The sequence below is a fragment of the Protomyctophum parallelum genome, assembly GCF_964188405.1.
Source record: "Protomyctophum parallelum genome assembly, chromosome: 6".
Taxonomy (NCBI): domain Eukaryota; kingdom Metazoa; phylum Chordata; class Actinopteri; order Myctophiformes; family Myctophidae; genus Protomyctophum; species Protomyctophum parallelum.
The window spans coordinates 41,191,663-41,204,018 of record NC_139701.1 but is presented as its reverse complement, the minus strand read 5'-3'; the positions used below and the strand labels follow the sequence as shown (position 1 = coordinate 41,204,018).

Sequence of the window (12,356 nt, the reverse complement as noted above, 5' to 3'; positions counted from 1 at the left end):
GCCTGATTTTTATAATGTGGTTGTTGTTGCCAGTGTCGCGCATCAACAGTAGCTCCGGATCTACAAGCTTATATATAGATCTGTTATTTTGTGTTTTTATGTGCAGCACGATGTGCAACCACGTGTTCGGGCTATACCCCGGTCTCACCCAAAACATGGTGAAATTGCAATTCCGTAAAAGAAAAATCTGGACTTTTAAGCAACGACGACGGCTATACGGCAGTCCGCTCCGGAAATGGACCAGTGCTTGATAGATAAAACCTGCCCCTTTCCTACTACGGCAGAAACTATACTCTTCCACCTCCGCCCCTTCAGAGAAGCGACAACTGCCATAGACGCGTCGCCATGGGAACCAAAAAAAAAGGGCTGGGGGGAACCCGCCGCCGACAGCCGGCCGCACGATTTTGACTCGCTACGGCGATTTGCGTCATGGCTGCCGTACTTCCTTTCCGCCTAGCGGAGCTGTCCTGAAAACCGCCATTGCTTAAAAGTCCCTTATAACGACCGTCCCTACCGACCCCAGCCACCACGGTGACAACATGGCACTTCCCTACTGAAGTGAAAGCCACGCCTCCGTTGTCGTGTAATAATTATGTATGGATTTTGGGGGGGGGGGGGGGGGGGGGTTTAGGCGTGTATGTGTGCACGGAATTGCAATTCCGTGCTATTTATGTCCGTGTTTCTGTGAGATGGGGTTGGTTCGGGGCCCCCGCACATGCCTACCATGTGTCATACATATATAGTTTGTATCATATATATATATATATATATATATTTATATATGTATTGTTCCTCAGACTCCATCGTGCTGTAAATATTTATAAGTCCCAACGGTAGAAAGTATAGTCGTTGGACAGAATGTCTCGTTTCGAGTTTTCAAATGTATGAACATCATTTGAAAATGGCCGATCCCACAAGCTCACATTGCGACGCATTGTGAGCTTGTAGATTGGCTATTTTCAAATGGCCCAAAATGTACAGTATATATAGGGCTGAAGTGGGTAATGTGTGTTTTTTGTAATAATCCTAATCTACAAAGTAACTAGTAACTAAAGCTGTAAAATAAAAGTAATAAAAGGACAATATTTGGATCTGAGACATAGTGGAGTAGAAGTAAAAGTATTGAAATACTCAAGTAAGGTACAAAATACCTCCAAACTGAAGTAAATGTGCTTCGTTGCTTCCCACCACTGCCTAGGCTAGTACAGGGGTTCCCAATTATTTCAGGGGGGTCCCCAGATTATTCAAAAAGGGGGAATACTTTCCTTAAAGGACCACTTCACCACTTTTCAACCTATCTTCATAATAATAGGTCCTCACTAATAATCATGAAAAAATGGCACGATTTCTTTCTACTCAGTCTGTGTCTCATAGGAGGGCTGTGGGCATGATGTCACTGGAAGACGGTTTCTGAACTGCCCACAGCCGCCCTATGAGACACAGACAGAGTAGAAAAAAATTGCACCATTTTTCTTTCATGATTATTAGTGAGGACCCATTATACGAAGATAGGTTGAAAAGTGTGAAGTGGTCCTTTAATCAATGATTGGATCTTAGTTTCAGTGTTTTATTTACGTCACGAGACGAGACGTCACGAGACACGTTCTAGCCAAAGCATTTCCCTGAGCCTCAAAGCGTTGAGAACCTCGTTATCCTGAACGACCTTTTCTCCTTGTGTGTCCTCCCTGGCTCGTTATCCTGAACGACCTTTTCTCCTTGTGTCTTCCCTGCCTGCTCCGCCACCACACAGTCCCGTCTCCCAGTAAGCTGCGGACGCCGGCCACGCCGTCTCCCCTGGCGCTACGGCAGCCGGTGAAGGCTACCTCCTCCTCCTCCTCCTCCACCACCACGCCGCCCGGCTCGGCCACCTCCACGCCCACGCGCTCCCTGGCCCCGCCCCGCAGCGGCCTGCCGCGGCCCAGCGCTGCGTCCTCCACCGGAGGAGGAGGAGGGGGCATCCCCCTGCCCCGCAGCAAGCTGGCGCAGCCCGTACGCAGGTACTGTTGTAATAACGCCTCTCGTTCTACTACACACGTTGTTATTGTTTCGCCGGGTATAGTCGTCGATCATTTCCGTGGCAAAGAACCTCCAAATTGATTGATGTGTATTCGGCCCCGCGTGGACCCTCCTCTGAAAATGTTTTGTGCCCCCCAGAAGAGAGGGGGGGGGGGGAGAAAATTAAAAAAATCAAACGCTCAAGATTTTTAAAAAATGTTCAAAAAAATACAAGCTTGCAGTGCGGCACGAAGCTTGTAGATCTGCTGTTTTGTTAAAGTTGTTAAAATCATTGTGAAATAAACGATTTGTTCCATTTTGTGTATAGAGTGGTTCTCGGAGCCTTAATTAGTGTCATCAGTAACACCTGCAGGGAAAAGGGCCCCCCCCCGGGAAGTAGGACTGCATGCATTGCAACATTTGACCTCGGCTACATTGTGGGATGTGAGAGCTACAGTCTTAATTATGTTAGTTAGTCTCATTTATTGTCCATGTGTGGAAATTTGTCTTCGGTCTCAACAGCAGTAAAAAACACAAACTCCATGGCAAAATTGCAGGACAACAGTGGCAAATACATTAAAAAAAACTAATCTAGTGAGACATGGCATCATTTTAGTGCCTTCATTGAATTAGGAATGAAGGATTTTTTAAAGATGTTAAACGGTTAGCTTTTGGTACTTTGTACCGTCTATACCAGAGGGAAGTAGTTTGAGTGGATGAGATGGGGGTCGTTTGCTATCTTGACAGCTCGTTTTCTAAGTACTTCCTTGTAGATGCAACCTAATTGTAAATTGATAAAACCTGGTCTTCCTCAGGTCCCTGCCTGCCCCGCGGAGCTACGGCGGCACGGCGGATAACTGGAGGGAAGGCTGCTACTGAGAAACTACAGCCCAGCAGCAGCAGCAACGGGGGCGCTCTCCAAAAAAATGTCCAGCCGTCCCGACAAGCATGGAGGACGAGGGACGTTATACAAACACAACGCGGCACTTTATCCCATCCAACATTACGCCCCCCACCGAGGGACACGCACACATACACACACACACGCGCACACACACACGAAAGCGAAAGAACGGGAGACATGGTGTCCCCCAACGCAATAGACCCCCACGTCTCCATCGCGTCAGCCTGAAGCGGCGTGTCGTGCACAGTGGTTTGTGGAAGGTTCCGGGGGCATGTGGAGCAGAGAGAGAGAACGCACCAGTGAACGCCAAAGAAAAGCAGACCACCCCACCTCCCTCCCTCCCTCCCCGGGGGGGGGGGGGGGGCAGACCACCGACCGACCACATTACATTATACCTGCCTCAGGGTCGTCCGCAGTCGTCCGTCGACAGATTCATATTTGTTACTTCGCCTCTCACGGTTCATAAAGGCCTCACTCACGCCTGAGACACACTCGTGTCCTGGTGTCTTCTGTGTGTCATGGCCGCCTCAATGCATTTCCAATGGGAGTCACATGGTTTCACCAGAAGAAGTTGCGAGTGAGGCCTCATGCCACTAGTATAAGATGCTTGTTTTGAGGTGCAGGTGCTCGAGTTGAACAAAAGGGCACATTGTGTGGCGCGCGGCGGTGGAACCGTCTTTGATAGTGTGTGAGATTTATAGATTTTGGTGGCATAAAATAATATATTAGACGCTTTTAAGTCCAAGAATTGAGCGAGGTCACCATGGGCCACATACTGTAGCCTATAACTCTGTACAAAACAAACATAAAATGAACAAACTGTACAAAAGAAAAACCTGACTTTCAAAAGGGCACGTTGCTGTCCAGAGGGCAAAACGGGGCTCTATAGCACCACCTAGTGTCTATTTTGCACGTCCTGGCCAAACTACTAAGTGAAGGTTTGCTCAGGCACATGTATACTTGAGTTTAGAAAGTACTGGAGTTCTTGCTTTAATTAGCCCATTTAGACCTGGGAACGATTCTACAAATGTCTTCTAAATGCTGACAGTTATCTGAAAAACCTCATGTTTCTATGTCACTGTTTCAGGTCAAGGACCCCCAAAAATATATGTATTTGGCCGCCGACCCCCCCATCGGAAAATGTTGTTCCAGGGACCTCCTCCCCAGAAGCAAAGATTTGAGTTAAAAACGTTCACTCTGAAAGAGATATTCAAAGATTTGTGCCACATTTTCACGATTTTTCTAAAATAGCAGACCTACAAGCTCGTAGCGCGCCACTCGGTGGCGCGCTATGAGCTTGTAGATCTGCTATTTTTCAATAGCTAAATTATAACATAATGTTTAAAACACCAAAAGAGTTTCCCGCCCCCAAAATGGGTTAAAAGAAATACTGAAGTATTCAAGTACATGCTTTTAAAGACTTAAAAAGGGGGATTTCACTGACTTTAGTTTGCACCCATTTATTTGAAGTCGAGGACATGATAACCTTGATGTCGGAGTGCGTTTAGTGCATTTTGATGATTTGTCTTCCGCTAGAAGAAAGTAGAGAATGTCATTTCTTCCTGGGATATACAATGGAGCGGCGTTTCCTGTAGTGGCAGTCGGACCAGCCCCTCCAGCTGATGTCAATCACCTCGTGATTGTAGTAGCAGTCGGACCAGCCCCTCCAGCTGATGTCAATCACCTCGTGATTGACCGTCAGACTGTCACTGTATACCAAGTGGTCGGGGAACAGAGAGAGAGAGCAGGATTTGCATCTTTTTGTTTTGCTTTAAGTTCAGCTTTAGTTTGGTATTTATTTAGTTCATTATGCACTTGTTTTAACATGCGTTACAGGCAAAGAGTCATTTGTATTGTGTCCGCAAATATTAGTGCTGTTAGATGGTGTTTACATATCTTAAGTTATTGTGGGACTGTCAAGATATGCCCTTCAGTGGGCAAGGTAACTGACACCTTAAGAGTAGAGGTTTTCAACCACTACTCTTAAGGGGTCCTCGAGGGGGTTCCAGGGTGGTCCCCCATGCTAAATGGAGAGAGTTAACCCAATGGACCCTTTAGATCTTTAACTATTGAGAGCGTAACGTTTAAGAGCGTTAAATGATTGTTTATCTGCATTACTTAATTTACAAGAAGTCTACACAATTAGAGAATGTAGAATGATCATTTGTAATCGGTTGCCTGTTGTCTCTCCTATGGTGCCAACGTGTTATCCAACGATAACAAAATGTTCAAAATAGTCTGGTGGTCCGTGGGCTCAAATGCCGAACAAATAGTGGGGCTTGCCATGAAAAGGGTTGAAAACCACTGCCTTAATGGAGCAGTCTTAAGGATTGGCAATTGGCGGGGCCAGTTTGACTCCACTAGGATGTCATTGTAGAGAAAATCATGTTCAAAATGTCAAAACACGAAAAAGACAAAACACTCTCCGACATAATTTCTCCATCCATCCTCAACTAAATTTAAAAATAAGGTGCAAAACCTGATGAAGCCCCTTTTGAAGTCCTATAAAATTCAAATGTTGTCCAGTCAACGTATTCCGAAATAGTAGTGAATAGTAGTGATATTTTCACAAATGGTAGTGAAAATATCGGGTCTGCACGCTCACAACACGTCGCCGTGCACTGAGAGCGTGCGGCTATTCTCCCTGCGTCTTAACCACAATTAATGAACCACTTAATTCTCCTTTCTACAAATGTATAACGGCCTCAAAAGAAATGTCCAATAACTTGTCTTTGAAAAAGCAGCGCTAAAGTATACAGCACTAAAAAGTAAATGTATTTGGTTTACTGTCCGCCACTGCATCAGGTTGATCAATGTTCTCCCATCCTCCTGTCTCCTCTGTGTCGGACAGATGTTACCTGTTGCTGTACAGGTCACATACAGTAGTACAGATGTTACACTGCTGTATAGGTCAGATACAGATCAGTCAGAACACCCCCATCATGTTGAGAGGGAGTTGTCAGCGGTCTAACTTAGAGCACCTGTGTATGCTTGCTATGTCCTTTCTAAAGTAGTTGTATTTGGTTTTGTGCCATTTATCAAAACAAGTCGGAATGTACTTTATTATTATTTTAAGGAGTTAATAATTCCCCTTTCCCCCCACTCCTCCTCCTCCATATCAGTATTTGTTTGGACGATTTGAATTGTTTATTGAAAATGTATATTTGTGCTGACCTCGACTGCAGCGCTAACGCTCCAAAGCCTTGTTATTGCTTAGTAGTTGTTGCCGAGTGTCGGAACACAAAGTCGTGGTGAATGTTTTTTTTCTTTTTCTGGTTGACGGTATAACGACGGCAGTGGTAGGGGTAAAGTATACTTAACCCATTCTGACCCGAGATCAGATTCTACAGCCCCGACGGCAGTGGTTAGGGGAAAAGTACTTAACCCATTCTGACCCGAGATCAGATTCTACAAAATGTCTTCTATACATCCCGACGGTTTTCTGAAAAAGCCATGCTTCTATGTCAGTGGTTCTTCGATTTTTCAAAAACAGCAGACCTACAGGTTCGTAGCGCGCCACCGAGTAGCTTGTAGATCTGCCATTTTTCCAATAGCTAAAGCGTTTGGCTTAACCCATTCTGACCTGAGATCAGATTTTAAAAATGTCTTCTACATCCTGACAGTTTTCCATTCTGACCTGAGATCAGATTCTACAAAATGTCTTCTACATCCTGACAGTTTTCCATTCTGACCTGAGATCAGATTCTAAAAATGTCTTCTATGTCAGTCGCTCTTCAATTTTTCCAAAATAGCAGACCTACAAGCTCGTAGCGCGCCACCGTAGATCTGCTATTTTTCAATAGCTAAAGCACGACATGATGCTAACACCAAAATGGTGTATTGATATTATAATCCATATCATGATATTAAGACTGTGGTATTGTCTGTGATTTGGGATATCGTATACTGTTGTGACATGGCATAAACGTGTTCTAGAAATATCGGAACGGGGGGTGGGGGGGGGGAAAGGTATCGGCATATGCTTAAAATAAAATAAAAAGATCAGAATCGGATCGGGAGCCAAAGAAAACGCGATGGGGACATCCCTATAGCACTTTGGCCGTGACCTGTCCAGCGGTTATGCTCCAGACTGACTGACGGACCGACAGACAGACAGACAGACAGATCCTCTTCCAGATGACTTGACCTCTTCCAGAGCAACGTCGCGAGAGAATGTCACATCATTTCAAAGCTGCGACGCCAGGGGGTCACAAAGTGGTTAACGAGTACAGTTCACCATGGGTGTGCCAGGGTTCGGGTATGAACGGCGTTTTGGTAAATATGGGGCGTGCTGGATATCATTATCGAACTATAGTGCCTATAATTTGAGGTTTTCACTTTATTCTCGACGTGCTTTATCTGCTCATTTATCATCGTCGTGCCAATTTCAGGATTCTTTTTTTTTTCCTTTTTTGCCCGATGTCATTTACAACTTTTGCATCTCTTTTGATTTGGTTTTGTTTGCATATTTGTGTTTATTTGTAATTGAGTTAATACATTTATAATTGCTTTAAGAAAAGAGAGAGAGAGAAAAAAAGAACTAAAGTATGTTTAATATGCGCCTTCATATTTATAACTAATTATGCTCATTCTGTAAATGAAATTATTTATTAAAGAGAGGTGCCTCTGGTAACGTTCACGTTCAGTGGGAAGCCTGAGGACATACAGTATACCACACCTTTTGTGTGATTAGTTTTTGTTATTGAGTTTTTTCTTTTATATATATATATATATATATATATATATACACAAACATGACATTCAGTTCCCCTGTGTAAACACATTTCAAATAAATGCCTAAAAGCTCTTCCTTCCAATTGTGTCGTTTATGTTTGTACAGAAATAGTTCAATGAATTACGTTGGGAATGTTGAGTTCATCACATTATCCTGTACATGAAGTCATAGTGAATGTTGAGTTCATCACATTATCCTGTACATGAAGTCATAGTGAATGTTGAGTTCATCACATTATCCTGTACATGAAGTCATAGTGAATGTTGAGTTCATCACATTATCCTGTACATGAAGTCATAGTGAATGTTGAGTTCATCCCATTATCCTGTACATGAAGTCATAGTGAATGTTGAGTTCATCACATTATCCTGTACATGAAGTCATAGTGAATGTTGAGTTCATCACATTATCCTGTACATGAAGTCATAGTGAATGTTGAGTTCATCACATTATCCTGTACATGAAGTCATAGTGAATGTTGAGTTCATCCCATTATCCTGTACATGAAGTCATAGTGAATGTTGAGTTCATCACATTATCCTGTACATGAAGTCATAGTGAATGTTGAGTTCATCACATTATCCTGTACATGAAGTCATAGTGCCAGTGAGACGGCTTAAGTGTTGCCTCGGGTCGCCTGTGTTGATTTTTGACAGCATGTTTTAGTCATAGTCTTCTGAATCGTTTTCATTTAGTTTTAGTCACCTGGAATGCCTTAGTTTTAGTCAACTATAAAGGCTCCATTTCCGTCACCTTATCCCTAAACTTCTTTGCCCTTTTTTAACTATTTTGATAAACAGTTAAAATGTCTAAATGGCCAGTCTACAAGCTCACAACGTGTCAATATTGGCTAGTTGAACTACCGGTATTCAAAAAGGTTTTTCAAAATAGTAAAAAAGGTTTAGGGGTTTAGCAGTGACGAAAATGGAGCCCTAAATATCATGTGATTTTAGTCTACTAAACCTACAGTTGATTTAGTCGACATTTTAGTCGTAATGGCAGATTTTACGCTTGCTGAAAATAGCCGATCTACAAACTCCCAGCGCGTCGTGAGTTTGTAGATCGGCTATTTTTAGCATGCAACCAAGTGTAAAATTACTTTTTATACTGGATCTCTTGTCCAAATGTCCACTACGCATCTGGGCCCAATTGGGTGTTGACATGGGCTATGGGCATGGGTTCCAAGTGGGCCGTGCACCCAGTTTTCACAAAGGGCCCACCCGTGTTAGCCCATATGGGCTTACGTGGGTTTCTAACTGGATCTTAGGTGGCATCCAAATGGGCCATTTCATTTCAGAACCATGTGTGCGCCACCTGTGTTTGCCTATATGGGTTTGAACAGGGATCTGATTGGGCCTTAAGTGGGTACCAGCTGGGCGAATTTTATGTGACCCATGTAGGCCACACTTGTGTCCGCCCTCATTGTCTTCCGTCCTGTTTCTGATTGTTCATTCCTACGGATAGGATGCAGTGCGCCACATTGGCGGTGTTTCCAGTTTTCTGTAGTAGTTTCTTCAAGTGTTCAAATTTTATGACTGGATAGCACTCGATCTGTAGAGTCCTACATTACTATCTCCTACGATCAAGGGTTAGGGTACTGTAGCATGCCGTAGTTCATCATTTTTGAGGACGAAAATCACTCCGACACCATGGATTATAGCCCATGGTCTGGAAGTGATTTTGACTTTTTTTAAATCCTCGTTTTTCATCGTTTTTGACCATGGATTATAGCCGGGTTAGGGTTAGGTTCCACCATAGACTGTAAAAAATATGGACAAAGCGTTCCCCGGGTCTAACATGAACGTAAAATGAAGCCTGTAATAATATGCTAATTCCTGATGTAAGTCGCCATCTTTTGGTACCAGCTGGCCATTGGCTGGCTCCGTTTTGTACCAGCTGGTCATTGGCTGCCCAGACAACGAGGCGGGTCTTCCCCCCTTCTTCTCCGTTGGTTTTTATTTTGACTCGAGTGGGAGGAGAAGACTCTTGAGTGGGAGGGGAATCCCGATCATAGACTGTAACGGTAGCCACGCCCCTCAGAACATACGCGGCTTTATGGTCATTTTTTTAATTAATGGGACCATAATTTTCCAAAAAGAATATTATGACATTAGAAATGAGACTTTAAACTAGTGACTGGAAGAAGAAAGTATTCATGACCATGTTTATTAAGGTAATACAGTCTAGGTGAAGTTGGGCCAAAATACATGGGCCTCTATGGAGCTATGGGGCTTTTTGGGTCCAGTCCAGCGCCACAACAGGCCATTATATGAACTACCGATTTCAAATGAGGCTTCACGAAATATCTGGCTGACTGCCCCCCTGGGTTCCACGGGCTAATAAAGTGTAAATTCGGGGGTCCTTGACAAGAAAAGGTTTGGGAACCACTGTTGTAGAGGGTCTATACTCTATAGAATAGATAGATGTTGATAGTATTAAGTTAGTGACTTTGACAGTGTACAAATGGAACCGGTTTTCAGCAGGTCAAATGAGGTACAGAAAACCGTATGACTCCCAGGCTGATCTCACTGGGGGGAAACTGTATGAGTTTATTTGTTTAAGAACTAACAATACATTGAAAAATATATTATGGATGTGACACTTACAAGCCAAAATAGCGCAGTTGGTAGAGCATTAGACTGAATATCTAAAGGTCCCTGTTTCAAACCAGTCTTTCGGCAGTTGAACAGAAAATTCTCTCTTAGGCTGATCTCACTGGGTGAAAGACTAGATGAACAAGACCAATTTCAGGAGAACAAAACAAACAAAAAAGCAGTGTGAATTGTCGGGAACCAGTGGCTCAGTGTGTTAGAACATTGGCCACATGATCGGGAGATGGTGAGTTCAAGCCCCACTCAATTATTTACTTTCAAGACCGATTTACAGAACAAAACAAACAAAAAAGCAGTGTGAATTGTCTGGAACCAGTGGCTCAGTGTGTTAGAACGCTGCCACATCATTGGGAGATGGTGAGTTCAAACCACACTCAAGTCTTTACTTTCAATCCAATTTCAGAAGAATAAAATAAAAAAGCAGTGTGAATTGTCTGGAGCCAGTGGCTCTGTGTGTTAGAACACTGGCCACATGTTTGGGAGATGGTGAGTTCAAACCCCACTCAAGTGTTTATTTTCAATCCAATTTCAGAAGAATAAAATAAACAAAAAAGCAGTGTGAATTGTCTGGAACCAGTGGCTCAGTGTGTTAGAACACTGGCCACATGTTTGGGAGATGGTGAGTTCAAACCCCACTCAGGTTTTTACTTTCAATCCAATTTCAGAAGAATAAAATAAACAAAAAAGCAGTGTGAATTGTCTGGAGCCAGTAGCTCAGTGTGTTAGAACGCTGCCACATGATCGGGAGATGGTGCGTTCAAACCCCACTTAAGTTCAAACAAAAAAAATAAAGTGGCCAATCCCACCCCAGTCTTTACTGTGACACTTTGCATTCCACATTAACATCAAGTAGCACAGAAAAGCTGTGTTGTAGTAACCAGCAGTTAGCTCAGTGTGATGAGTGGCTGTGCTTGTGATCCACAGGTCCAGGGTTCAAATCCCACATTAGTCATGTGGCTCTGTGACACTTTGCTTTGCACACTGACTTTCAGAAGGACAACCAGGCAGGAGGAGAGTAGGCGAGGGGGCCCCAGGCCGGAGGAGAGTAGGCGAGGGGGCCCCAGGCCGGAGGAGAGTAGGTGAGGGGGCCCCAGGCAGGAGGAGAGTAGGTGAGGGGGCCCCAGGCCGGAGGAGAGTAGGCGAGGGGGCCCCAGGCCGGAGGAGAGTAGGCGAGGTGGCCCCAGGCAGGAGGAGAGTAGGTGAGGGGGGCCCCAGGCAGGAGGAGAGTAGGTGAGGGGGCCCCAGGCAGGAGGAGAGGAGGTGAGGGGGCCCCAGGCAGGAGGAGAGTAGGCGAGGGGGGGTCAGGCAGGAGGAGAGTAGGCGAGGGGGGGTCAGGCAGGAGGAGAGTAGGCGAGGGGGCCCCAGGCAGGAGGAGAGTAGGTGAGGGGGCCCCAGGCAGGAGGAGAGTAGGTGAGGGGGCCCCAGGCAGGAGGAGAGTAGGCGAGGGGGGGTCAGGCCGGAGGAGAGTAGGTGAGGGGGCCCCAGGCAGGAGGAGAGTAGGTGAGGGGGCCCCAGGCCGGAGGAGAGTAGGTGAGGTGGCCCCAGGCAGGAGGAGAGTAGGCGAGGGAGCCCCAGGCAGGAGGAGAGTAGGTGAGGAGGGGCCAGGCCGGAGGAGAGTAGGCGAGGGGGCCCCAGGCAGGAGGAGAGTAGGCGAGGGGGCCCCAGGCAGGAGGAGAGTAGGCGAGGGAGCCCCAGGCAGGAGGAGAGTAGGCGAGGGGGGGTCAGGCAGGAGGAGAGTAGGCGAGGGGGCCCCAGGCAGGAGGAGAGTTGGCGAGGTGGCCCCAGGCAGGAGGAGAGTAGGCGAGGGGGGGTCAGGCAGGAGGAGAGTAGGCGAGGGGGGGTCAGGCAGGAGGAGAGTAGGCGAGGGGGGGTCAGGCAGGAGGAGAGTAGGCGAGGGGGGGTCAGGCAGGAGGAGAGTAGGCGAGGGGGCCCCAGGCAGGAGGAGAGAAGACGAGGGGGGGTCAGGCAGGAGGAGAGTAGGCGAGGGGGGGTCAGGCAGGAGGAGAGAAGACGAGGGGGGGGCAGGCAGGAGGAGAGTAGGTGAGGGGGCCCCAGACAGGAGAAGAGTAAAAAATCACTTTCACCTAGAAACTCCATTCACACTTTTTAT

At 45.8% G+C, this 12,356-nt stretch overlaps 1 protein-coding gene across 2 annotated transcripts in view; it reads left to right on the top strand.

Annotated features, from left to right (window-relative positions):
* slain2 (SLAIN motif family, member 2) overlaps positions 1–4,144 on the top strand; it is a 61,161-nt gene extending 57,017 nt beyond the window's left edge. For both annotated transcript variants that reach the window (XM_083767520.1, XM_083767519.1), the window contains 2 exons: positions 1,751–1,997; positions 2,811–4,144. In XM_083767520.1, coding sequence (XP_083623646.1) covers positions 1,751–1,997; positions 2,811–2,874 — 311 coding nt within the window. In that variant the 3' untranslated portion in view covers positions 2,875–4,144. The remainder of the gene's footprint in view (positions 1–1,750; positions 1,998–2,810) is intronic.
* The last annotated feature ends 8,212 nt before the right edge of the window (positions 4,145–12,356 follow it).